The following is a 27,420-nucleotide window of genomic DNA, read 5'->3' on the forward strand; positions in this document are numbered from 1 at the left end:
TTCTCACTCTGTCCCAAACAATGGGATAACTCCATAGTCAGAAAGTCCTCCGGGGCAGAAACATGCATACTAAATGGGTTTATTGATTTCTCTTTCAGCTGCTTGTATATTTATTTATTTCTACATTCTCCAGTTGCATGAAAGCAATATGTCTGTGTGCTTTTTGTCTGAGTGTTCCTTCTGGGGTAATCTATATGAATAGAATATATCACATCTCCAACACCTTCACAGAAACACAGGCTGGCTGAGTGGCCTGACATGTTTCCCAAGGTTAGAGCCCTGAGTGACCTTATGAATGCACACGACACTATACCCAGTTGAAGGGTCTTTCTTTTTTCAGTAATGTGCTTCCTTACCATCTCTCTTTTCAAATTACAGCCATTATCTCACATTACTGTAACATTTACTTATGACTAGAATGTCCAGTCATACTGTGTTGTGACTAGCAAGTCCTTACCAAACACAGTGAGGTTTATATTGTGTCAACTAGTCCTTACCAAACACGGTGAGGTTTATATTGTGTCAACTAGTCCTTACCAAACACGGTGAGGTTTATGTTGTGTCAACTAGTCCTTACCAAACACGGTGAGGTTTATGTTGTGTTAACTAGTCCTTACCAAACACAGTGAGGTTTATATTGTGTTAACTAGTCCTTACCAAACACGGTGAGGTTTATGTTGTTTTAACTAGTCCTTACCAAACACGGTGAGGTTTATGTTGTGTCAACTAGTCCTTACCAAACACGGTGAGGTTTATGTTGTGTCAACTAGTCCTTACCAAACACGGTGAGGTTTATATTGTGTCAACTAGTCCTTACCAAACACGGTGAGGTTTATGTTGTGTCAACTAGTCCTTACCAAACACGGTGAGGTTTATGTTGTTTTAACTAGTCCTTACCAAACACAGTGAGGTTTATATTGTGTTAACTAGTCCTTACCAAACACGGTGAGGTTTATGTTGTTTTAACTAGTCCTTACCAAACACGGTGAGGTTTATGTTGTGTCAACTAGTCCTTACCAAACACGGTGATGTTTATGTTGTTTTAACTAGTCCTTACCAAACACGGTGAGGTTTATGTTGTGTTAACTAGTCCTTACCAAAGACAATGAGGTTTATGTTGTGTTAACTAGTCCTTACCAAACACGGTGAGGTTTATGTTGTGTTAACTAGTCCTTACCAAACACGGTGAGGTTTATGTTGTGTTAACTAGTCCTTACCAAACACGGTGAGGTTTATGTTGTGTTAACTAGTCCTTACCAAACACGGTGAGGTTTATGTTGTGTTAACTAGTACTTACCAAACACGGTGAGGTTTATGTTGTTTTAACTAGTCCTTACCAAACACGGTGAGGTTTATGTTGTGTTAACTAGTCCTTACCAAACACGGTGAGGTTTATATTGTGTCAACTAGTCCTTACCAAACACGGTGAGGTTTATGTTGTTTTAACTAGTCCTTACCAAACATGGTGAGGTTTATATTGTGTTAACTAGTTCTTACCAAACACGGTGAGGTTTATGTTGTGTTAACTAGTCCTTACCAAACACGGTGAGGTTTATGTTGTTTTAACTAGTCCTTACCAAACATGGTGAGGTTTATATTGTGTCAACTAGTCCTTACCAAACACAGTGAGGTTTATGTTGTGTCAACTAGTCCTTACCAAACACAGTGAGGTTTATATTGTGTCAACTAGTCCTTACCAAACACGGTGAGGTTTATATTGTGTTATCTAGTCCTTACCAAACACGGTGAGGTTTATATTGTGTCAACTAGTCCTTACCAAACACGGCGAGGTTTATGTTGTGTCAACTAGTCCTTACCAAACACGGTGAGGTTTATGTTGTGTCAACTAGTCCTTACCAAACACAGTGAGGTTTATATTGTGTTAACTAGTCCTTACCAAACACGGTGAGGTTTATGTTGTGTCAACTAGTCCTTACCAAAGACAATGAGGTTTATGTTGTGTTAACTAGTCCTTACCAAACACGGTGAGGTTTATATTGTGTTAACTAGTCCTTACCAAAGACAATGAGGTTTATGTTGTGTCAACTAGTCCTTACCAAACACGGTGAGGTTTATATTGTGTTAACTAGTCCTTACCAAAGACAATGAGGTTTATGTTGTGTTAACTAGTCCTTACCAAACACGGTGAGGTTTATGTTGTTTTAACTAGTCCTTACCAAACACGGTGAGGTTTATGTTGTGTCAACTAGTCCTTACCAAACACAGTGAGGTTTATATCATTTTAACTAGTCCTTACCAAACACGGTGAGGTTGACCATGTTCTCTCGGTTCCCAGCAGGGAAGGTGGTGTACTCGCAGATGTATGCGGCCTCATCAGACAGCCTCAGGTTGGAGAACATGATGGTGGTATCCTCCAGAGACGGGGTGCGGTGGCGGACCGCAGCCTGCTTGAAGGTCACCCTCTCCTTGAAGGGCGGGAGCACGGACACCCCCAGCGACGGGTTGGCGATGGCCACGTTCTGTTTGGTGCCGTTCAGGAACTTCTGCCACGTCACCTGAGAGATCTTGACTGGAGGGTTGGAATTAACGAAGATACACCGCAGCTCCACCTGGGAGCCCACGAAGCCTGACTTAATGGAGTCCATCTGGACACTCTGTCCATCTCCAGCTGAGAGGGGGAGGGGAGGGGGAGGAGAGGGGGAGGAGAGGAGAGAGGGTGAGAAACAAAAATATAGATATAATCACAATCTACAGGGAAGCCCGGGCCCAAGCAAAGCATTGCAAGTCAATACGAGATACATGCTCAACAAGTCAACAAGTCAATTACAGCCTACTAGGCAATGAATACAGGCGTCATCCATCCATCCATCCATCCATCCAACACACACACACACACACACACACAATTACACTGATGTCAGTAGAATACCAGGCAGGTAGCAAGCATGTAGAGAACCTGGGACACTGAAGTCAGTAGAATGTAGAGAACCTGGGACACTGAAGTCGGTAGAATGTAGAGAACCTGGGACACTGAAGTCAGTAGAATGTAGAGAACCTGGGACACTGAAGTCAGTAGAATGTAGAGAACCTGGGACACTGAAGTCAGTAGAATGTAGAGAACCTGGGACACTGAAGTCGGTAGAATGTAGAGAACCTGGGACACTGAAGTCAGTAGAATGTAGAGAACCTGGAACACTGAAGTCAGTAGAATGTAGAGAACCTGGGACACTGAAGTCAGTAGAATGTAGAGAACCTGGGACACTGAAGTCAGTAGAATGTAGAGAACCTGGGACACTGAAGTCAGTAGAATGTAGAGAACCTGGGACACTGAAGTCAGTAGAATGTAGAGAACCTGGGACACTGAAGTCAGTAGAATGTAGAGAACCTGGGACACTGAAGTCAGTAGAATGTAGAGAACCTGGGACACTGAAGTCAGTAGAATGTAGAGAACCTGGGACACTGAAGTCAGTAGAATGTAGAGAACCTGGGACACTGAAGTCGGTAGAATGTAGAGAACCTGGGACACTGAAGTCAGTAGAATGTAGAGAACCTGGAACACTGAAGTCAGTAGAATGTAGAGAACCTGGGACACTGAAGTCAGTAGAATGTAGAGAACCTGGGACACTGAAGTCAGTAGAATGTAGAGAACCTGGGACACTGAAGTCAGTAGAATGTAGAGAACCTGGGACACTGAAGTCAGTAGAATGTAGAGAACCTGGGACACTGAAGTCAGTAGAATGTAGAGAACCTGGGACACTTTAGTCAGTAGAATGTAGAGAACCTGGGACACTGAAGTCAGTAGAATGTAGAGAACCTGGGACACTGAAGTCAGTAGAATGTAGAGAACCTGGGACACTGAAGTCAGTAGAATGTAGAGAACCTGGGACACTGAAGTCAGTAGAATGTAGAGAACCTGGGACACTGAAGTCAGTAGAATGTAGAGAACCTAGGACACTGAAGTCAGTAGAATGTAGAGAACCTGGGACACTGAAGTCAGTAGAATGTAGAGAACCTGGGACACTGAAGTCAGTAGAATGTAGAGAACCTGGGACACTGAAGTCAGTAGAATGTAGAGAACCTGGGACACTGAAGTCAGTAGAATGTAGAGAACCTGGGACACTGAAGTCAGTAGAATGTAGAGAACCTGGGACACTGAAGTCAGTAGAATGTAGAGAACCTGGGACACTGAAGTCAGTAGAATGTAGAGAACCTGGGACACTGAAGTCAGTAGAATGTAGAGAACCTGGGACACTGAAGTCAGTAGAATGTAGAGAACCTGGGACACTGAAGTCAGTAGAATGTAGAGAACCTGGGACACTGAAGTCAGTAGAATGTAGAGAACCTGGGACACTGAAGTCAGTAGAATGTAGAGAACCTGGGACACTGAAGTCAGTAGAATGTAGAGAACCTGGGACACTGAAGTCAGTAGAATGTAGAGAACCTGGGACACTGAAGTCAGTAGAATGTAGAGAACCTGGGACACTGAAGTCAGTAGAATGTAGAGAACCTGGGACACTGAAGTCAGTAGAATGTAGAGAACCTGGGACACTGAAGTCAGTAGAATGTAGAGAACCTGGGACACTGAAGTCAGTAGAATGTAGAGAACCTGGGACACTGAAGTCAGTAGAATGTAGAGAACCTGGGACACTGAAGTCAGTAGAATGTAGAGAACCTGGGACACTGAAGTCAGTAGAATGTAGAGAACCTGGGACACTGAAGTCAGTAGAATGTAGATAACCTGGGACACTGAAGTCAGTAGAATACCAAGCAGGTAGCAGGCATTGGGTATTTATTTGTCTTTTTTTACAATTTAACAATGATCAGAAAAATCTGACACAGATAATGCCCCGTTCTTCCTTCCACCTACACAAAACAGCAGGCTAAACAGAAGCACATCATACAAAACCCTTCCCTCCCTAACACATGAACACCCCCTCTCTCCCCTCTACCGGTATTAGCATCAAAGATTAACAACAACAAAAACGAAACAGAATGACCTTCACATCCAAAACAACTGGAAGTCAGGTAGAGTAGGACCTCTTTATGGAGAAGTGTTTTTGATGAGATGGGAGGAGGGGGGGGGGGGATAAAGGTCAGGGAGAATGAGAAGGGAGTAGGGAGAAGGGAGTAGGGAGAAGGGAGTAGAGAGTGGGGAGTAGGGAGAAGGGAATAGGGAGAAGGGAATAGGGAGAAGGGAGTAGGGAGAAGGGAGTATGGTGAAGGGAGTAGGGAGAAGGGAGTAGTGAGAAGGGAGTAGGGAGTAGAGAGTGGGGAGTAGGGAGAAGGGAATAGGGAGAAGGGAGTAGGGAGAAGGGAGTAGGGAGTAGGGAGAAGGGAGTATGGTGAAGGGAGTATGGAGAAGGGAATAGGGAGAAGGGAGTAGGGAGAATGGAGTAGGGAGAAGGGAGTATGGTGAAGGGAGTAGGGAGAAGGGAGTAGTGAGAAGGGAGTAGGGAGTAGTGAGAAGGGAGTAGGGAGTAGAGAGTGGGGAGTAGGGAGAAGGGAATAGGGAGAAGGGAGTAGGGAGAAGGGAGTAGGGAGAAGGGAGTATGGTGAAGGGAGTAGGGAGAAGGGAGTAGGGAGTAGGGAGAAGGGAGTATGGTGAAGGGAGTATGGTGAAGGGAGTAGGGAGAAGGGAGTAGGGAGAAGGGAGTATGGTGAAGGGAGTAGGGAGTAGGGAGAAGGGAGTATGGTGAAGGGAGTATGGTGAAGGGAGAAGGGAGTAGGGCGAAGGGAGTATGGTGAAGGGAGTAGTGAGAAGGGAGTATGGTGAAGGGAGTAGGGAGAAGGGAGTAGGGAGTAGTGAGAAGGGAGTATGGTGAAGGGAGTAGGGAGAAGGGAGAAGGGAGAAGGGAGTAGGGAGTAGGGAGAAGGGAGTAGGGAGTAGTGAGAAGGGAGTATGGTGAAGGGAGTAGGGAGAAGGGAGTAGGGAGAAGGGAGTATGGTGAAGGGAGTAGGGAGAAGGGAGTAGTGAGAAGGGAGTAGGGAGTAGGGAGAAGGGAGTATGGTGAAGGGAGTAGGGAGAAGGGAGTATGGTGAAGGGAGTAGGGAGCAGGGAGTAGGGAGTAGTGAGAAGGGAGTAGTGAGAAGGGAGTAGGGAGTAGGGAGAAGGGAGTATGGTGAAGGGAGTAGGGAGAAGGGAGTATGGTGAAGGGAGTAGGGAGTAGTGAGAAGGGAGTAGGGAGTAGGGAGAAGGGAGTATGGTGAAGGGAGTAGGGAGAAGGGAGTATGGTGAAGGGAGTAGGGAGAAGGGAGTAGGGAGAAGGGAGTAGTGAGAAGGGAGTAGGGAGAAGGGAGTATGGTGAAGGGAGTAGGGAGAAGGGAGTAGGGAGTAGGGAGAAGGGAGTATGGTGAAGGGAGTAGGGAGAAGGGAGTAGGGAGTAGGGAGAAGGGAGTATGGTGAAGGGAGTAGGGAGAAGGGAGTATGGTGAAGGGAGTAGGGAGAAGGGAGTAGTGAGAAGGGAGTAGGGAGTAGGGAGAAGGGAGTATGGTGAAGGGAGTAGGGAGAAGGGAGTAGTGAGAAGGGAGTAGGGAGTAGGGAGAAGGGAGTAGGGAGTAGGGAGTAGTGAGAAGAGAGTAGGGAGTTGGGAGAAGGAGCCAAATCCTAGACTTTGTTACCCCCCTCTCGTCTCTTCACCCCTCCTCTCTTCACCCCCTCCTCTCTTTACCCTCTCCTCTCTTCAACCTCTCCTCTCTTCACCTCCTCTCTTCACACTCTCCTCTCTTCACATCCTCTCTCCACCTCCTCTCTTCACCCTCTACTCTCTTCACCCCTCCTCGCTTCACCTCTTCTCTTCACTCTCCTCTCTTCATCTCCTCTCTTCACCTCCTCTCTTCACTTCACCTCCTCTCTTCATCCTCTCCTCTCTTCACCCTCTCCTCTCTTCACCTCCTCTCTTCACCTCCTCTCTTCACCCTCTCCTCTCTTCACCTCCTCGCTCCACCTCCTCTCTTCACCCCCTCCTCTCTTTACCCTCTCCTCTATTCACCTCCTCTCTTCACCTCCTCTCTTCACCCTCTCCTCTCTTCACCTCCTCTCTTCACCTCCTCTCTTCACCCTCTCCTCTCTTCACCTCCTCTCTTCACCCTCTCCTCTCCTCACCCATCCTCTCTTCACCCTCTCCTCTCCTCTCCTCACCCCTCCTCTCCTCACCCCTCCTCTCTTCCCCACTCTCTTCTTCTCTTATCTCTTCTTCTCTCCTCTCCTCTGCTCTCCCCACCCTTTTTCTCTGCTCCCTCCATCCCTTCCACCCATCCACCCCCCATCAAGCCTGTTCTGACTTTAATGAGTTTCAGTCACAAATAGTTCAATGGCTGCCAGGAGCCTCTAGTTCTGTGAAGAGAGCACTCTACTACACAACGTGAGTGTTCAAATTAGCCACATTAAAAAGCAAGCAATTAGTAAGTGGAAAGGGCCGTCTACTCTTTTCTCCCCCCTGCTTCATTGGTGCCTGTGAGCGGTTCATTAGGAAACTAGAGCCTCTCTGGCTGGTATGGTTTTAACCTATCAGGATGGCTATGGGCCTCTCACCAAGCCGGGTGGCCGTCTCTCTCTCTCTCTCCCTCTCGAGCTCTCTCTCGCTCTCTCTCTGTAGTTTGAATGTGGTCTCTGGCTGAAGGATCAGAATGTGTATTCACTACTCAGTGTCTCCAAAGCTCTCTCAGATCCTCTACTCCTGGATCTATCCTCCCCTCCTGACTCCTCCTGGCTCCTCCGGGATCTATCCTCTCTTCCTGGCTCCTCCTGACTCCTCCTGGATCTAACCTCCCCTCCTGGCTACTCCTGGATCTATCTTCTCCTCCTGGCTCTTCCTGACTACTCCTGGATCAATCCTCTCCTCCTGACTCCTCCTGACTCATCCTGCATCTATCCTCTCCTCCTGACTCCTCTTGGATCTATTCTCCTCATAACTCCTACTGGATCTATGCTCTCCTCCTGACTCCTCCTGAATCTATCCTCTCCTCCTGGCTCCTCCTGGATCTATCCTCTCCTCCTGACTCCTCCTGGATCTATCCTCTCCTCCTGACTCCTCCTGGATCTATCCTCTCCTCCTCCTGACTCCTCTTAGATCTATTCTCCTCCTAACTCCTACTGGATCTATCCTCTCCTCCTGACTCCTCCTGGATCTATCCTCTCCTCCTGACTCCTCCTGGATCTATCTTCTCCTCCTGACTCCTCTTGGATATATTCTCCTCCTAACTCCTACTGGATCTATGCTCTCCTCCTGACTCCTCCTGGATCTATCCTCTCCTCCTGACTCCTCCTGGATCTATCTTCTCCTCCTGACTCCTCTTGGATCTATTCTCCTCCTAACTCCTACTGGATCTATGCTCTCCTCCTGACTCCTCCTGGATCTATCCTCTCCTCCTGACTCCTCATGGCTCCTCCTGGATCTATCCCCTCCTCCTGGCTACTCCTGGATCTATACTCTCCTCCTGGCTCATCCTGGATCTATCCTCTCCTCCTGACTCCTCCTGGATCTATCCCCCCTCCTGGCTCATCCTGGATCTATCCTCTCCTCTTGGCTCTTCCTGGATCTATCCTCTCCTCTTGGCTCCTCATGGATCTATCCTCTCCTCTTGGCTCCTCCTGGATCTATCCTCTCCTCTTGGCTCCTCCTGGATCTATCCTCTCCTCCTGACTCCTCCTGGATCTATCCTCTCCTCCTGGCTCTTCCTGGCTCCATCTGTGAACATACCGATTACCCCTCGCCTCATTGCTGTGATGTATTGTTAAGGAGTTACAGAGCGTGTGTGTGATGCCTGAATGTGTGTGTGTGTAGGTAAGTGCTTGTGTGTGTGTGTGTGTGTGTGTGTGTTGTATTATATTTACAACACACCAGAACTGTAATTAATACCCAGCAGTGAGGAGTGAACCCGCAGGAAGAAAAAAAAAATAATTTTCACTTGTTAATAAAATCAGACTCATACAACTGCAGTACTCAGGGTGAAACAGGCACACTCACCCAGCCAGATGACAGAGAGAGAGGGAGAGGGAGAGAGAGAGGGAGGAAGAGGAGTAGAGAGGTGATGCTGGAGAGAGAGGAACGAGAGGATATGTTTGTATGTGTGTCCTGATGGTGACTAAACTCAGCTCCAACAGCCTTGAAGTTGAAGGACACAGCAGTCACAAAACAGAGAGACAGTCAAGCGCTTGGTTCAGACCTTGTATTCGTGGCCTTGAGCATTCAACAATATAGATTTAAGGAAAGAAAAACACCTTTAAGATTGCAGAACAGAAATGCAGCATAGCGCTCTTAAATATCCATATACATCAGCTGTGTTATGTTCATGTTTTGAGAGGTAGATATTGTCTAGATATTGTATAGATATTGTATGCACAGTGAATTCGGGAAGAATTCAGACCCCTTGAGTTTTTCCACATTTTGTTACTTTACAGACTTATTCTAAAATAGATTAAATAGTTTTTTTTTTACCTGATCAGTCTACATACAATACCCCATAATGGCATCACAATACCCCATAATGACATCACAATACCCCATAATGACATCACAATACCCCATAATGACATCACAATACCCCATAATGACAAAGCAAAAACTGTATTCAGACCCTTTCCTCAGTACTTTGTTGAAGCACCATTGGCAGCGATTACAGCATCGAGCCTTCTTGGGTATGACGCTACAAGCTTGGCACAACTATATTTGGGGAGTTTCTCCCATTCTTCTCTGCAGATCCTCTCAAGCTCTGTCAGGTTGGATGGGGAGCGTCGCTGAAAAGTTATTTTCAGGTCACTTCAGGGGGTACAGGTACTGTACCTGTACCCCCTGTATATATTCTCAATACTAACTTGTAACCCTTGTATATATTCTCATTACTAACCTGTACCCCCTGTATATATTCTCATTACTAACCTGTAACTCTTGTATATATTCTCATTACTAACCTGTACCCCTTGTATATAGCCTCATTACTAAGCTGTACTCCCACACATTGACTCTGTACCCCCTGTATATAGTCTCATAACTAACCTGTACCCCCTGTATATAGTCTCATTATTAACATGTACCCTCTGTATATAGTCTCATTACTAACCTGTACCCCCTGTATATAGTCTCATTATTAACATGTACCCACTGTATATAGCCTCATTACTAACCTGTACCCCCTGTATATAGTCTCATTACTAACTTGTACCCCCTGTATATAGTCTCATTACTAACCTGTACCCCCTGTATATAGTCTCATTACTAACCTGTACCCCCTGTATATAGTCTCATTACTAACCTGTACCCCCTGTATATACACATAGTCTTATTACAAACCTGTACCTCCTGTATATAGTCTCATTACTAACCTGTACCCCCTGTATACAGTCTCATTACTAACCTGTACCCCCTGTATACAGTCTCATTACTAACCTGTACCCCCTGTATATAGTCTCATTACTAACCTGTACCCCCTGTATATAGCCTCATTACTAACCTGTACCCTTTGTATATAGCCTCAGTACTAAGCTGTACTCCCACACATTGACTCTGTACCCCCTGTATATAGTATCATTACTAACCTGTATCCCCTGTATATAGTCTCATTACTAACCTGTACCCCCTGTATATAGTCTCATCACTAACCTGTACCCCCTGTATATAGTCTCATTACTAACATGTACCCCCAGTATATAGTCTCATTACTAACCTTTACCCCCTGTATATAATCTCATTATTAACCTGTACCCCTGTATATAGCCTAATTACTAACCTGTACCCCCTGTATATAGTCTCATTATTAACCTGTACCCCTGTATATAGCCTAATTACTAACCTGTACCCCCTGTATACAGTCTCATTACTAACCTGTACCCACCGTATATAGTCTCATTACCAACCTGCATCCCCTGTATATAGTCTCATTACTAACCTGTACCCAATGTATATCATCTCGTTACTAACCTGGGCCCCCTGTATATAGTCTAATTACTAACCTGTACCCCCTGTATAGAGTGTCATTATTAACATGTACCCCCTGTATATAGTCTCATTACTAACCTGTAACCGCTGTATATAGTCTCATTACTAACCTGTACCCCTATATACAGTCTCATTACTAACAAGTACCCCCTGTATATAGTCACATTACTAACCTGTATCCCTGTATATACACATAGTCTCATTACTAACCTGTAACCCTTGTAATAGCCTCATTACTAAGCTGTACTCCCACACATTGACTCTGTACCCCCTGTATATAGTCTCATTACTAACCTGTACCCCCTGTATATAGCCTCATTACTAACCTGTACCCCTTGTATATAGCCTCATTACTAAGCTGTACTCCCACACATTGACTCTGTACCCCCTGTATATAGTCTCATTAGTAACCTGTACCCCCTGTATAGTCTCATTACTAACATCTACCCCCAGACATTGACTCTGTACCTCCTGTATATAGTATCATTACTAACCTGTATCCCCTGTATATAGTCTCATTACTAACCTGTACCCCCTGTATATAGTCTCATTACTAACCTGTACCCCCTGTATATAGCCTCATTACTAACCTGCACCCCTTGTATATAGCCTCATTACTAAGCTGTACTCCCACATATTGACTCGGTACCCGCTGTATATAGTCTCATTACTAACCTGTACCCCCACATATTGACTCGGTACCCGCTGTATATAGTCTCATTACTAACCTGTACCCCCTGTATATAGTCTCATTACTAACCTGTACCCCTGTATATAGCCTCATTACTAACCTGTACCCCCTGTATATAGTCTCATTACCAACCTGCATCCCCTGTATATAGTCTCATTACTAACCTGTACCCAATGTATATCGTCTCGTTACTAACCTGGGCCCCCTGTATATAGTCTAATTACTAACCTGTACCCCCTGTATAGAGTGTCATTACTAACATGTACCCCCTGTATATAGTCTCATTACTAACCTGTAACCCCTGTATATAGTCTCATTACTAACCTGTACCCCCACACATTGACTCGGTACCGGTACCCCCTGTATATAGTCTCATTACTAACCTGTACCCCCTGTATATAGTCTCATTACTAACCTGTACCCCCTGTATATAGCCTCATTACTAACCTGTACCCACTGTATATAGTCTCATTACTACCCCCACACATTGACTCGGTACCGGTAACCTTGTATAGAGCCTCATAATTTTATTGTGTAAACTTTTATTTTTTACTTTAGTTTATTTAGGAAATGTTTTTTTTTAACTCTATTTGTTAGTTAAGGACTCGTCATTTCATGGTGAGGAAATGTTGTATTCGGCATATTAGACAAATACAATTTGATTTGATTTGAATACATACAAACAAAATATCTAGGTCAAATAGGGGAGAAGTTCCTTTGTCAGGGTGACCAAGCCCGGGCTCTGGCTGAGCAACTCAAGGACCTTCAGAGACTTGTCCCGAAGTCACACCTGCCCTGTCTTGGCTGTGTGCTTAGGGTTGTTGTCCTGTTGGAAGGTGAAACTTTAGACCAGAGAATCTTGTCTCTCATGTCCTTTAGGTGCCTTTTAGAAAACTCCAAGCAGGCTGTCATGTGCCTTTTACTGAGGAGTGGCATCCGTTTGGCCACTCTACCATAAACACCTGATTGGTGGAGTGCGGCAGAGATGGTTGTCCTTCTGGAAGGTTCTCCCATCTCCACAGAGGAACTCTGGAACTCTGTCAGAGTGACCATCGGGTTCTTGGTCATCTCCTTGACCAAGGCACTTCTCCCCTGATTACTCATGTCATGACGTTGCCCTTTCTGGGTGTAGATCGTGGCTTCCCCCTCTTTCACTCTCTCCTACACCCAGGTTCTGTTATCTCAGGTCGTAAATTCCTGGCAGAGACTCTCTCCCCCTGGCAATGCAGTATATAGAGAGTCTCCCCATGCAGAGAGAGACCACAGAGAGAACAAAGGATTTCACGTGGCCAACTCCTAAAAAAGATTAAACCATATGTCCACTTGTGAGAATGGTCCTTGACACTTAAGGGACAGCTATGACAAGTGTGTTTCATTTTGTGACCTCATGGAGGACAGGAAACACACATAACTATATCTCTGAATGTGTACATTTCTCAATTATGTTTTTTGCATCCAATTCTTGTATAAAATGAATGAGTAAAGATTAAACTATTTGTGAAATGATGTAACGTGATGTTAAACCTTTAATGTGAGAGAATTGCATTCCCTTTAAAGTTTAACGAAGTCCTTGGCCATGCCCCCGTGAGCAAAGACATGATCGGGTGTCATGGAACCGCCTTTTCTACTGTTATGAAGAAAAAATATATCCTGAGATAATCCTCTTCAGACTCAGAAAACCCACCGCTTGAGCTGTGATTGCGAATAGTTATGTGTAGCCAAATTCTTGGGGACCTTTAACGCTGCAGAAATGTTTTGGTACCCTTTCCCAGATCTGTACCTCGTCTCAATCCTGTCTCTGAGCTCTACTGACAATTCCTTCCACCTCATGTATTGGTTTTTGCTTTGACATTCACTGTCAACTGTGGGACCTTATATAGACAGGTGTTTGCCTTTCCAAATCATGTTCAATCAATTGAATTTACCACAGGTGGACTCCAATCAAGTCGAAGAAACATCTCAAGGATGATCAATGGAAACAGGATGCACCTGAACTCAATTCCGAGTCTCATGGCAAAGGGTCCGAATACTTATGTAAATAAGGTATTTCTGTTTATGATTTTTTTTTAATAAATTTGCAAAACGTTTATTTAAAACAGGTTTTTCTTCGTCATTATGGGGTATTGTGTGTAGATTGTTGAGGATTGTTTTGTTGTTCTTTTAATACGTTGTAGAATAAGGCTGTAGCGTAACAGAATGTGGAAAAAGGGAAGGGGTTTGAATACTTTCCGAATGCACTGCATATTATCTAGATATTGTCTATATATGCATCACAATTCACCTGTGTTTAATATGTATTTTTATGTTCACATTCAAGTACAGTATTTTACCTTGCGACAGGCAGATAGATCAACCAAGCAGAAATATACAAATAAAGTGGCAACCTTTTTACGGGCTGACTGAGTGAGAACACATCAACTTTCATTTCCCCCTAGACCACGTCAAGCACACATTCCCCGCAGAGATTTACAATCACTTGAGGGACTGTTGAGGTGACAGATTGATTGACTAATGCAGTCTGACACCTCTTCTCCTCTCCATCTCCCCCTCTCTCCCTCATCCCCTCTAACTTTACAACACCTGTGTCCCAGCTTTGTCTTCTCTGGACAGGTCTGTATTACAGCATTGGATCATAAGACGTAGGGTATGATGCTTTCTGAAAACATCCAATGCAATTTAGATGGTGTGCCAACAGCAGTTAGAATTATATCTAAAGATGAGAGGGTAGAGCAGAGACAGAAGTCCTTAATATATAGAGCTAGCTGTAGATCTGGCTCTAACCCACTTTAAAAATACTGACAGAGAGAGGCTGGATTTAGGTGGTGCTATTCTATGCTAGTGTCACCCCCCTCCTCCTGCCCTTCCTCCTCTTCTCCTCCTCCTCCCCTCTACCCTCTCAGACTCTCTGCACATAAACACCGGCCCACGCGGATGCCGACCAGGGGGAATTGTGGGTAATTACAGTGGCGCAGCCCCCAAAACCCTGTCTGAAGTACTAGGGGCCTCATGGGAAACCCCCAGATCCAATCAAGGACCAGAGGGCCCCTGGCAGAGAGAGAGAGAGAGAGAGAGAGAGAGAGAGAGAGAGAGAGAGAGAGAGAGAGAGAGAGGTTCCTGGAACAGAACAGGTCTGAGCAGGTATGAAACATACTGATTCGAAAACAAGCCCACCCCCCCCCCACCTTTCTCTTTCTCTCTTTATTTCACAAATTCATCTGTTTTTAATCTTTCAACCACAACATGTTGGATAAAACCATTTCACAAATACTTTGCTCTCCTGTAATAAATGCTTTACGCATTTTTTTCCTCATTTTAACTGGTTTTGCTTATAATTTATTTGGTGTTGTTTAAACCAAATTGTCTGAAATGTATTTTTTTAATAAAAACCCTCATTTTTCTTGATCTATTATGGTTATTATGATTATCATTATGATGATTGTAATGATTATTATTATAATTATAATTATTATGATTCTGATTATCATTATTATTAAGATTCTTCAAATGATTCGTATTATTATCATTAAGATGATTAATATTATAATTGCAATTATAATAATTATTATCATTCTGATTGTTATTATGATGATTATGGTTATTATTAGTATTCTTATTATTATGTTTAATGATTATTATGGTTATTATTATGGTTATGATTATGATTATTATTATTATTATTATTATTATTATTATTATTATTATTATTATTATGTATAATGATTATTATTATTATTATTATTATTATTATTATTATGATTATTATGGTTATTATTATGATTATTATTAGTATTCTTATTATTATGTTTAATGATTATTATGGTTATGATTATGATTATTATTATTATTATTATTATGTATAATGATTATTATGGTTATTGTTATTATTATTATGTATAATTACTATTATGGTTATTATTATGATTATTATGATTATGTATAATGATTATTATTATTATTATTATTATTATTAGTAGTAGTAGTAGTAGTATTAGTAGTAGTAGTAGTAGTAGTGGAAGTAGTAGTAGTAGTAGTATTAGTAGTAGTAGAAGTAGTAGTAGTATAAGTAAAGGCATTAGCAAAAGTCTACCTTAGTATAGCAGCCTTGTAGAACCACAATGTCATTATCATTAGTGGACTTAGTATAGAACCACCATGTCATTATCATTAGTAGACTTAGTATAGAACCACCATGTCATTATCATTAGTAGACTTAGTATAGAACCACCATGTCATTATCATTAGTAGACTTAGTATAGAACCACGTCATTATCATTAGTAGACTTAGTATAGAAACACCATGTCAGTATCATTAGTAGACTTAGTATAGAACCACATCATTATCATTAGTAGACTTAGTATAGAACCACCATGTCATTATCATTAGTAGACTCTGTATAGAACCACCATGTCATTATCATTAGTAGACTTAGTATTGGACAACCATGTCATTATCATTAGTAGACTTAGTATAGAACCACATCATTATCATTAGTAGACTTAGTATATAACCACCATGTCATTATCATTAGTAGACTTAGTATAGAACCACCATGTCATTATCATTAGTAGGGTTAGTATAGAACCACCATGTCATTATCATTAGTAGACTTAGTATAGAACAACCATGTCATTAGTAGACTTAGTGTAGAACCACATCATTATCATTAGTAGACTTAGTATAGAACCACCATGTCATTATCATTAGTAGACTTAGTATAGAACCACCATGTCATTATCATTAGTAGAGTTAGTATAGAACCACCATGTCATTATCATTAGTAGACTTAGTATAGAACTACCATGTCATTATCATTAGTAGACTTAGTATAGAACCACACCATTATCATTAGTAGGGTTAGTATAGAACCACCATGTCAGTATCAATAGTATACTTAGTATAGAACCACCATGTCATTATCATTTGTATACTTAGTATAGAACCACCATGTCAGTATCATTAGTAGACTTAGTATAGAACCACCATGTCATTATCATTAGTAGACTTAGTATAGAACCACCATGTCATTATCATTAGTAGACTTAGTATAGAACCACCATGTCATTATCATTAGTAGACTTAGTATAGAACCACCATGTCATTATCATTAGTAGACTTAGTATAGAACCACACCATTATCATTAGTAGGGTTAGTATAGAACCACCATGTCATTATCATTAGTAGACTTAGTATAGAACCACCATGTCATTATCATTAGTAGACTTAGTATAGAACCACATCATTATCATTAGTAGACTTAGTATAGAACCACCATGTCAGTATCATTAGTATACTTAGTATAGAACCACCATGTCATTATCATTAGTAGACTTAGTATAGCACCACATCATTATCATTAGTAGACTTAGTATAGAACCACATCATTATCATTAGTAGATTTAGTATAGAACCACCATGTCATTATCATTAGTAGACTTAGTATAGAACCACCATGTCATTATCATTAGTAGACTTAGTATAGAACCGCACCATTATCATTAGTAGGGTTAGTATAGAACCACATCATTATCATTAGTAGACGTAGTATATAACCACATCATTATCATTAGTAGACTTAGTATAGAACCACATCATTATCATTAGTAGACTTAGTATAGAACCACATCATTATCATTAGTAGACATAGTATATAACCACATCATTATCATTAGTAGACTTAGTATAGAACCACCATGTCATTATCATTAGTAGACTTAGTATAGAACCACCATGTCATTTTCATTAGTAGACTTAGTATAGAACCACATCATTATCATTAGTAGACTTAGTATAGAACCACCATGTCATTATCATTAGTAGTATAGAACCACCATGTCATTATCATTAGTAGACTTAGTATAGAACCACCATGTCATTATCATTAGTAGACTTAGTATAGAACCACCATGTCATTATCATTAGTAGACTTAGTATAGAACCACCATGTCATTATCATTAGTAGACTTAGTATAGAACCACCATGTCATTATCATTAGTAGACTTAGTATAGAACCACCATGTCATTATCATTAGTAGACTTAGTATAGAACCACATCATTATCATTAGTAGACTTAGTATAGAACCACCATGTCATTATCATTAGTAGACTTAGTATAGAACCACCATGTCATTATCATTAGTAGACTTAGTATAGAACCACATCATTATCATTAGTAGACTTAGTATAGAACCACATCATTATCATTAGTAGACTTAGTATAGAACCACCATGTCATTATCATTAGTAGACTTAGTATAGAACCACATCATTATCATTAGTAGACTTAGTATAGAACCACCATGTCATTATCATTAGTAGTATAGAACCACCATGTCATTATCATTAGTAGACTTAGTATAGAACCACCATGTCATTATCATTAGTAGACTTATTATAGAACCACCATGTCATTATCATTAGTAGACTTAGTATAGAACCACATCATTATCATTAGTAGACTTAGTATAGAACCACCATGTCATTATCATTAGTAGACTTAGTATAGAACCACCATGTCATTATCATTAGTAGACTTAGTATAGAACCACAATGTCATTATCATTAGAGAGAGCATATCCTGTTTAGTCTTAATACCGTAACTTAATTAGGCCTATATTTCAATACTTATATAGGCTAGTGTATCAATCAATCAATCATTCATTCATTCATTCGTTCATGTCATCACACAGCATATGACTCATTCATGATTTGAAATTCAATCAAGCATTTTCATATAAAAATAAAATCAAATGGTCCTTGAATAATTAGCGTAAACAATAAATAAACTGTTCCATTTCAGAAATTGCAGTCACAAATAAACTGTTTTTAGTCTTTGCTGTAATGAAGGCTTTACAAAACAAACAAAAAAAACACTCTCTGTGGTACGCTTATTGTTGTTTACATTGTTCACAACTGAAAACCACATTGTAATCTAACAGATATGCTATAGGTCAGGCTGTATTGTTCACGTGCATGAGATGCATTCATATATCACTTAAAGAGAGCAAGAGTTGAGGGAACAGGGAATGTTTTTCCTAAACAAATGATTTCGGTAACTGGACTTGTCAGTCAGAAATGGCAGTAATTATGTGGCAGCATGGAGCGAGCGGTAAACACAGCCGATGTTCTGTAGTGTGTGTGTAGTGTGTGTGTAGTGTGTGTGTGTAGTAGGTGTGTAGTGTGTATGTAGTGTGTGTGTGTAGTGTGTGTGTAGTGGTCCGCTGCAGTGGGGAGGAGAAAGAGACAATGGCCGCTAGTCACACAGTCACTCACTGTCATTTTTTTTTTTTTTAACACAGTGCAGCAAGTCTGAGCACAATCAAATCAATTGCGGTCAGACTCCCTCTAGTCATTTGTGTGTCTTCATTATTTAATCAAACAGTGAGCTTAAAGCATCAGACAAGCTCAGTGCATATAGTTGATATGCTTAAAATCCATAGGATGTGTCTTATTATGGACAAATACACGTTTTTAAAACAGACTCTCGGTCAACCAAATATTTTTTAAGTCAGGGACAGCCCTAGTGCAAATAGTCCTATCCCCTGTCTGCCTCTCTCTCTCTCTCTCTCTCCCTGACCTGTTTCCCTCTCTCTCTCTCTCTCCCTCTCCAGCAGGCACAATGAGAGGAGCTGGACTATAATTACAGAGAGACAGAGAGCTGTGGAGAGCTGAAGAGTAACAGAGTAACAGAGAGTTTAAGACTAACAGAGTAACAGAGTAACAGAGAGCTGAAGATTAACAGAGTAACAGAGAGCCGAAGAGTAACAGAGTAACAGAGAGCTGAAGAGTAACAGAGAGACATAGAGATGAAGAGTAACCGAGAGACAGAGAGATGAAGAGTAACAGAGTAACATAATAACAGAGAGCTGAAGAGTAACAGAGAGACAGAGAGCTGAAGAGTAACAGAGTAACATAGAGCTGAAGAGTAACAGAGTAACAGAGTAACAGAGAGCTGAAGAGTAACAGAGTAACATAGTAACAGAGAGCTGAAGAGTAACAGATAGACAGAGTAACAGAGAGCTGAAGAGTAACATAGTAACAGAGTAACAGAGAGCTGAAGAGTAACAGAGTAACAGAGAGCTGAAGAGTAACAGAGTAACAGAGTAACAGAGAGACAGAGATGAAGGGTAACAGAGTAACAGATAGCTGAAGAGTAACAGAGACAGAGAGCTGAAGAGTAACAAGAGAGACAGAGAGCTGAAGAGTAACAAAGACAGAGAGCTGAAGAGTAACAGAGTAACAGAGAGCTGAAGAGTAACAGAGTAACAGAGACAGAGAGCTGAAGAGTAACAGAGTAACACAGAGCTGTGTCGAGCTGAAGAGTAACAGAGTAACAGAGAGCTGAAGAGTAACAGAGTAACATAGTAACAGAGAGCTGAAGAGTAACAGATAGACAGAAAGCTGAAGAGTAACAGATAGACAGAAAGCTGAAGAGTAACAGAGAGACAGAAAGCTGAAGAGTAACAGATAGACAGAGAGCTGAAGAGTAACAGAGAGACAGAAAGCTGAAGAGTAACAGATAGACAGAAAGCTGTGGCGAGCTGAAGAGTGGGACTCCCAATCACGGTTGGTTGTGATACTAGCTACATCATCTTCAACCTATTATTTATTATGTGTTGGCTACTAGCTACATTATCTTCAACCTATGATTTGGTGTTGGCTACTAGCTACATTATCTTCAACCTATGATTTGGTGTTGGCTACTAGCTATATTATCTTCAACCTATGATTTGGTGTTGGCTACTAGCTACATTATCTTCAACCTATTATTAGGTGTTGGCTAATAGCTATATTGTATTCAACCTATTATTAGGTGTTTGCTACTAGCTACATTATCTTCAACCTATGATTTGGTGTAGGGTACTAATTGCATTATCTTCAACCTATTATTAGGTGTTGGCTACTCGCTACATTATATTCAACCTATTATTGGGTGTTTGCTACTAGCTACATTATCTTGAACATAGTATTACGTGTTGGCTACTAGCTACATTATCTTCAACCTATTATTTGGTGTTGGCTACTAGCTACATTATCTTCAACCTATTATTAGGTGTTGGTTAATAGCTACATTATCTTCAACCTATTATTGAGTGTTGGCTACTAACTGCATTATCTTCAACCTATTATTAGGTGTTGGCTACTAGCTACATTATCTTCAACCTATTATTAGGTGTCAGCTACTAGCTACATTATCTTCAACCTATTATTAGGTGTTGGCTAATAGCTATATTGTATTCAACCTATTATTAGGTGTTTGCTACTAGCTACATTATCTTCAACCTATGATTTGGTGTAGGCTACTAATTGCATTATCTTCAACCTATTATTAGGTGTTGGCTACTAGCTACATTATATTCAACCTATTATTGGGTGTTTGCTACTAGCTACATTATCTTGAACATAGTATTACGTGTTGGCTACTAGCTACATTATCTTCAACCTATTATTTGGTGTTGGCTACTAGCTACATTATCTTCAACCTATTATTACGTGTTGGCTACTAGCTACATTATCTTCAACCTATTATTAGGTGTTGGCTACTAGCTACATTATCTTCAACCTATTATTAGGTGTCAGCTACTAGCTACATTATCTTCAAACTATTATTATGTGTTGGCTACAACCCAGAAGAGTGGTGTATAGAGATATAATGCACTGAGAGAAGACAACAGAAGTGTGGTGTGTAGTGGGGTGTGTTGTGTGTGTGTAGTGGGGTGTGTTGTGTGTGTGTAGTGGGGTGTGTTGTAGGGTGTGTAGTGGGGTGTGTTGTGTGTGTGTAGTGGGGTGTGTTGTAGGGTGTGTAGTGGGGTGTGTTGTGTGTGTGTAGTGGGGTGTGTTGTAGGGTGTGTAGTGTGGTGTGTTGTGTGTGTGTAGTGGGGTGTGTTGTAGGGTGTGTAGTGGGGTGTGTTGTGTGTGTGTAGTGGGGTGTGTTGTAGGGTGTGTAGTGGGGTGTGTTGTGTGTGTGTAGTGGGGTGTGTTGTAGGGTGTGTAGTGGGGTGTGTTGTGTGTGTGTAGTGGGGTGTGTTGTAGGGTGTGTAGTGGGGTGTGTTGTGTGTGTGTAGTGGGGTGTGTTGTGTGTGTGTGTGTAGTGTGGAGTGTTGTGTGTGTGTAGTAGGGTGTGTAGTGGGGAGTGTTGTGTGTGTGTAGTAGGGTGTGTAGTGGGGTGTTTAGTTTGGTGTGTAGTGGGGTGTGTAGTGTGGTGTGTTGTGTGTGTGTGTAGTCGGGTGTGTTGTAGGGTGTGTTGTGTGTGTGTAATGGGGTGTGTTGTGTGTGTGTAGTGGGGTGTGTTGTGTGTGTGTAGTGGGGTGTGCTGTGTGTGTGTGTGTGTAGTGTGGAGTGTTGTGTGTGTGTAGTAGGGTGTGTAGTGGGGAGTGTTGTGTGTGTGTAGTAGGGTGTGTAGTGGGGTGTTTAGTTTGGTGTGTAGTGGGGTGTGTAGTTTGGGACGTAGTTTGGTGTGTAGTGTGGAGTGTTGTGTGTGTGTAGTAGGGTGTGTAGTGGGGAGTGTTGTGTGTGTGTAGTAGGGTGTGTAGTGGGGTGTTTAGTTTGGTGTGTAGTGGGGAGTGTAGTTTGGGACGTAGTTTGGTGTGTAGTGGGGTGTGTAGTGGGTGTGTAGTGGGGTATGGTGTGGGGTGTGTAGTGGGGTATGTAGTGGGTGTGTAGTGGGGTATGTAGTGGGGTATGTAGTGGGTGTGTAGTGGGGTATGTAGTGGGGTATGTCGTGTGTGAGGGGGGGGGGGGGGGGCTGTATGAATATTTAAGGAATATTTGATGTTGAGACCTACCCCTAATAGAGACCTACCCTTAATAGAGACCTAACCCTAAAAGAGACCTAACCCTAATATAGACCTAACCCTAAAAGAGACCTAACCCTAATAGAGACCTAACCCTAATATAGACCTAACCCTAAAAGAGACCTAACCCTAATAGAGACCTAACCCTAATAGAGACCTAACCCTAATAGAGACCTAACCCTAATAGAGACCTAACCCTAATAGAGACCTAACCCTAATAGAGACCTAACCCTAATAGAGACCTAACCCTAATAGAGACCTAACCCTAATAGAGACCTAACCCTAAAAGAGACCTACCCCTAATAGAGACCTAACCCTAATAGAGACCTAACCCTAATAGAGACCTAACCCTAATATAGACCTAACCCTAATAGAGACCTAACCCTAATAGAGACCTAACCCTAATAGAGACCTAACCCTAACCCTAATAGAGACCTAACCCTAATAGAGACCTAACCCTAACCCTAATAGAGACCTAACCCTAATAGAGACCTAACCCTAACCCTAATAGAGACCTAACCCTAATAGAGACCTAACCCTAACCCTAATAGAGACCTAACCCTAATAGAGACCTAACCCTAACCCTATAAGAGACCTAACCCTAAAAGAGACCTAACCCTAATAGAGACCTAACCCTAAAAGAGACCTAACCCTAATAGAGACCTAACCCTAATAGAGACCTAACCCTAATAGAGACCTAACCCTAACCCTAATAGAGACCTAACCCTAATAGAGACCTAACCCTAACCCTATAAGAGACCTAACCCTAATAGAGACCTAACCCTAATAGAGACCTAACCCTAAAAGAGACCTAACCCTAATAGAGACCTAACCCTAATAGAGACCTAACCCTAAAAGAGACCTAACCCTAACCCTAATAGAGACCTAACCCTAATAGAGACCTAACCCTAATAGAGACCTAACCCTAATAGAGACCTAACCCTAATAGAGACCTAACCCTAAAAGAGACCTAACCCTAACCCTAATAGAGACCTAACCCTAATAGAGACCTAACCCTAACCCTAATAGAGGCCCAACCCGTATAGAGACCTAACCCTAATAGAGACCCAACCCTTATAGAGACCTAACCCTAACTATATAAAAGACATAACCCTAATAGAGACCTAACCCTAATAGAGACCTACCCCTAAAAGAGACCTAACCCTAATAGAGACCTAACCCTAATAGAGACCTAACCCTAATAGAGACCTACCCCTAATAGAGACCTAACCCTTAATAGAGACCTAACCCTAACCCTAATAGAGGCCCAACCCGTATAGAGACCTAACCCTAATAGAGACCTAACCCTAATAGAGACCTAACCCTAATAGAGACCTAACCCTAATAGAGACCTAACCCTAACCCTAATAGAGGCCCAACCCGTATAGAGACCTAACCCTAATAGAGACCAAACCATAATAGAGACCTAACCCTAACCCTAATAGAGACCTAACCATCATAGAGACCTAACCCTATAAGAGACATACCCCTAATAGAGACCGAACCCTAACCCTAATAGAAAACTAACCCTTATAGAGACCTAACCAATAAGAGACCTCTCCCCTAATAGAGACCTAACCTATAAGAGACCTAACCCTAACCCTAATAGAGAACTAACCCTAATAGAGACCTAACCCTAATAGAGACCTAACCAATAAGATACCTAATCCTAATAGAGATTGAACCCTAATAGAGACCTAACCCTAATAGAGACCTAACCCTAATAGAGACCTACCCCTAATAGAGACCGAACCCTAATAGAGACTGGACCCTAATAGAGACCAAACCCTGATAGAGACCTAGCCCTAATAAAGACCTAACACTAATAGAGACCTAACCCTAATCCTAATAGAGACCTAACCCTAATAGAGACCTAACCCTAATAGAGACCTAACCAATAAGATACCTAACCCTAATAGAGACCTAATCATAATAGAGACCGAACCCTAATAGAGACCTTACCCTAATAGAGACCTAACCCTAACCCTAATAGAGACATAACCCTAATAGAGACCTAACCCTAACCCTAATAGAGACCTAACCCTAATGGAGACCAAACCCTAACCCGAATAGAGACCTAACCATAATAGAGAACTAACCCTAACAGAGACATAACCCTTATAGAGACCTAACCCTAACCCTAATAGAGACCTAACCCTAATAGAGAACTAACCCTAATACAGAACTAACCCTAATAGAAACCTAACCCTAATGGAGACCTAACCCTAATAGAGACCTAACACTAATAGAGACCTAACCCTAACCCTAATAGAGTCCTAACCCTAATAGGGGTCTTAACTCTAACCCTAACCTCAATAGAGACCTAACCATAATAGAGGTGTAACCCTAATAGAGACCAAACCCTAACCTGAATAGAGACCTAACCCTAATAGAGACCTAACCCTAATAGGGGTCTTAACTCTAACCCTAACCCTAATAGAGAACTAACCCTAATATAGACCTAACCCTAAGAGACACAATCTTAACCCTAATAGAGACCTAACCATAATGGAGACCCAACCCTAACCCGAATAGAGACCTAACCCTAATAGAGAACTAACCCTAATTGAGACCTAAGCTTAACCCTAATAGAGATCTAACCCTAACCCTAATAGAGACCTAACCCTAATAGAGACATAACCCTAACAGAGACCTAACCCTAATAGAGACCTAACCCTATAAGAGACCTGGCCCTAATAGAGACCTAACCCTAATAGAGACCGAACCCTAATAGAGACCTAACCCTAATAGGTGTTAATTTAAATGCATTCCAGGTGACTACCTCATGAAGCTGGTTGAGAGAATGCCAAGAGTGATGCAGCTGTCATCAAGGTGGCTACTTTGAAGAATCTCAAATATAAATAGGTGTATTCAGACTGGTACTGTATACCCAAAATATATATTTGCTTAAAACACACACTTCCTTATTCAGGGTCGCTGGTGCTGTGTGGTCCACCGTGGACAGACGTAAACCATCCATATCCACAGGCAACCTTTTATATGATAAGTAGATTGAGACGTGTTTGACCCGCCTCCGGGACACGACAGTAACGTGTAAGTCACCAGGGATAAGAGCGTTCATAGTTCTCTGGCCAGTCAACCATAATATGGACCCGAGCGTATCGTCTGCATGAGCTGAGAGAATCTAGCATATTGATAGAATCTCTCCCATCTCTCACCTCATGCAGACGATACGCTCGGGTCCCCTCCCACATACATATCTGATGCCAACACTGGGATCACAACCTCAGCCCACACATATGCCCTATCAGCAGCTCCAAGGCCTTTTGAAATGTCAAAGGGATGGCTCGGTTTGTCTCCTCTCTCTCGCGCTCTCTCGCTCTCTCTCTCTCTCTCTCTCTCTCTCTCTCCTTCTCTCTCTCTGTCTCTTTCTCTCTCTCTCTTTCTCTCTCCCTCTCTATCTCTCCCGCTATCTCTCTCTCTCTCCTACTCTCTCTCTCCTTCTCTCTCTCTGTCTTTTTCTCTCTCACTCTCTCTCTCTCTCTCTCACTCTCTCTCTCTCTCCCTCCCGCTCTCTCTCTCTCTCCCTCTCTTTCTCTCTCTCTCTCTCTCTCGCTCTCTCTCTCCCTCTCTCTCTCTGCATCTCTCTCTCTCTCTCTGCATCTCTCTCTCTCTCTCTCTGCATCTTTCTCTCTCTCTCTCTCTAATCTGTTTTACCCTCCCTCTACAGACAACAATGATTCGTCATTGCATGTACCACTAGAAGCCATACAACCTACTCCATCTAAAGCAGACTGTCCCACATAGATCAAACTGTTTTAAATGCCATCACGGTAGGGTCTTATGTTATGGGTATATATATATATATATATATATATATATATATATATATATATATATATATATATATATATATATATATATATATATATATACACACAACCACAGATACCAGCAATAGTAGTACAAGCATTGTCTTGAAATCAATGTTTTAGAGGCAAATTGGAAATGCAGACTACGTAATGTGGAGATTTGCCTATGTTCTGACCTTGGCAATGACAAAGACTGTTGAGCCAAAAATACAGCTTTGCTGGAGAAGAGAGTCTCTGTCACACGTACACTACATATACAAGAGTATGTGGACACCCCTTCAAATTAGTGGATCCGCCAGTTTCAGACATACACGTTGTAAACAGGTGTATAAAATAGTCCTGTCTGAGTGGACTGATCCATTGTGGAGCCCGTGGGGGATGACACTGTCCACCAGTCTAAGACACCTGTCTGATTGGTTCCTGTCTGAGTGGACTGATACATTGTGGAGGCCGTGGGGATGACACAGTCCACCAGTCTAAGACACCTGTCTGATTGGTTCCTGTCTGAGTGGACTGATCCATTGTGGAGGCCGTGGGGATGACACGGTCCACCAGTCTAAGACACCTGTCTGATTGGTTCCTGTCTGAGTGGACTGATCCATTGTGGAGGCCGTGGGGATGACACGGTCCACCAGTCAAACAAGTGTTACTGAAATTGTATTTGGTTATATTACGTAAGAACAATGGTGCAACACTAATAAAAATAATATTATTTTATAACAATATCAATATCCTAACTGTTAAATATGCCTTTATAAATCATCAATATACTGTATCTACAGAAATAAGACCTGCTTCTATATGTTTATTAACCTACTGAATCCACCAAGCCTCATGCAACGACATGTCAAGTAAACCATTTCACAAATTCATCTGTTTTTAATCTGTGCTTTGCTGTAATAAAGGCTTTAAACGTTTATCATCAGAACAGCCTCTAGGATTATTTATAAATGATTTAGTGTTTACACTGATCCAAGTGATCAGCGTCACTGAGGAAATGAGTCTGCTGTTAATGATAATGCAGAGAACTTTCCCAAGGTCGCTGTTGAAGCCCATCCCCCGGAAGTTATTGGGGTCAAATTTGTCTCCACTTTAGTGGATTAGGGTGATCAGTTCTTGGTTCCAAATATCGGGGAAGATGCCAGAGCTGAGGATGATGCCAAAGAGTTTAAGTATAGCCAATTGGAATTTGTGGTCTGTATATTTG

At 42.0% G+C, this 27,420-nt stretch overlaps 1 protein-coding gene across 4 annotated transcripts in view; it reads right to left on the reverse strand.

Moving 5' to 3' along the window:
• The window catches only part of LOC118943990 (nectin 1b), a 545,472-nt gene that overhangs the window by 347,999 nt on the left and 170,053 nt on the right, over positions 1–27,420 (reverse strand). For all 4 annotated transcript variants that reach the window (XM_090219182.1, XM_090219181.1, XM_036961057.2 and 1 more), the window contains exon 2: positions 2,258–2,629. In XM_090219182.1, the coding sequence (XP_090075308.1) occupies positions 2,258–2,629 (372 nt within the window). The remainder of the gene's footprint in view (positions 1–2,257; positions 2,630–27,420) is intronic.

Source organism: Oncorhynchus mykiss, chromosome 24 (assembly GCF_057628025.1).
Source record: "Oncorhynchus mykiss isolate SJ-2025 chromosome 24, ASM5762802v1, whole genome shotgun sequence".
NCBI classification, from domain to species: domain Eukaryota; kingdom Metazoa; phylum Chordata; class Actinopteri; order Salmoniformes; family Salmonidae; genus Oncorhynchus; species Oncorhynchus mykiss.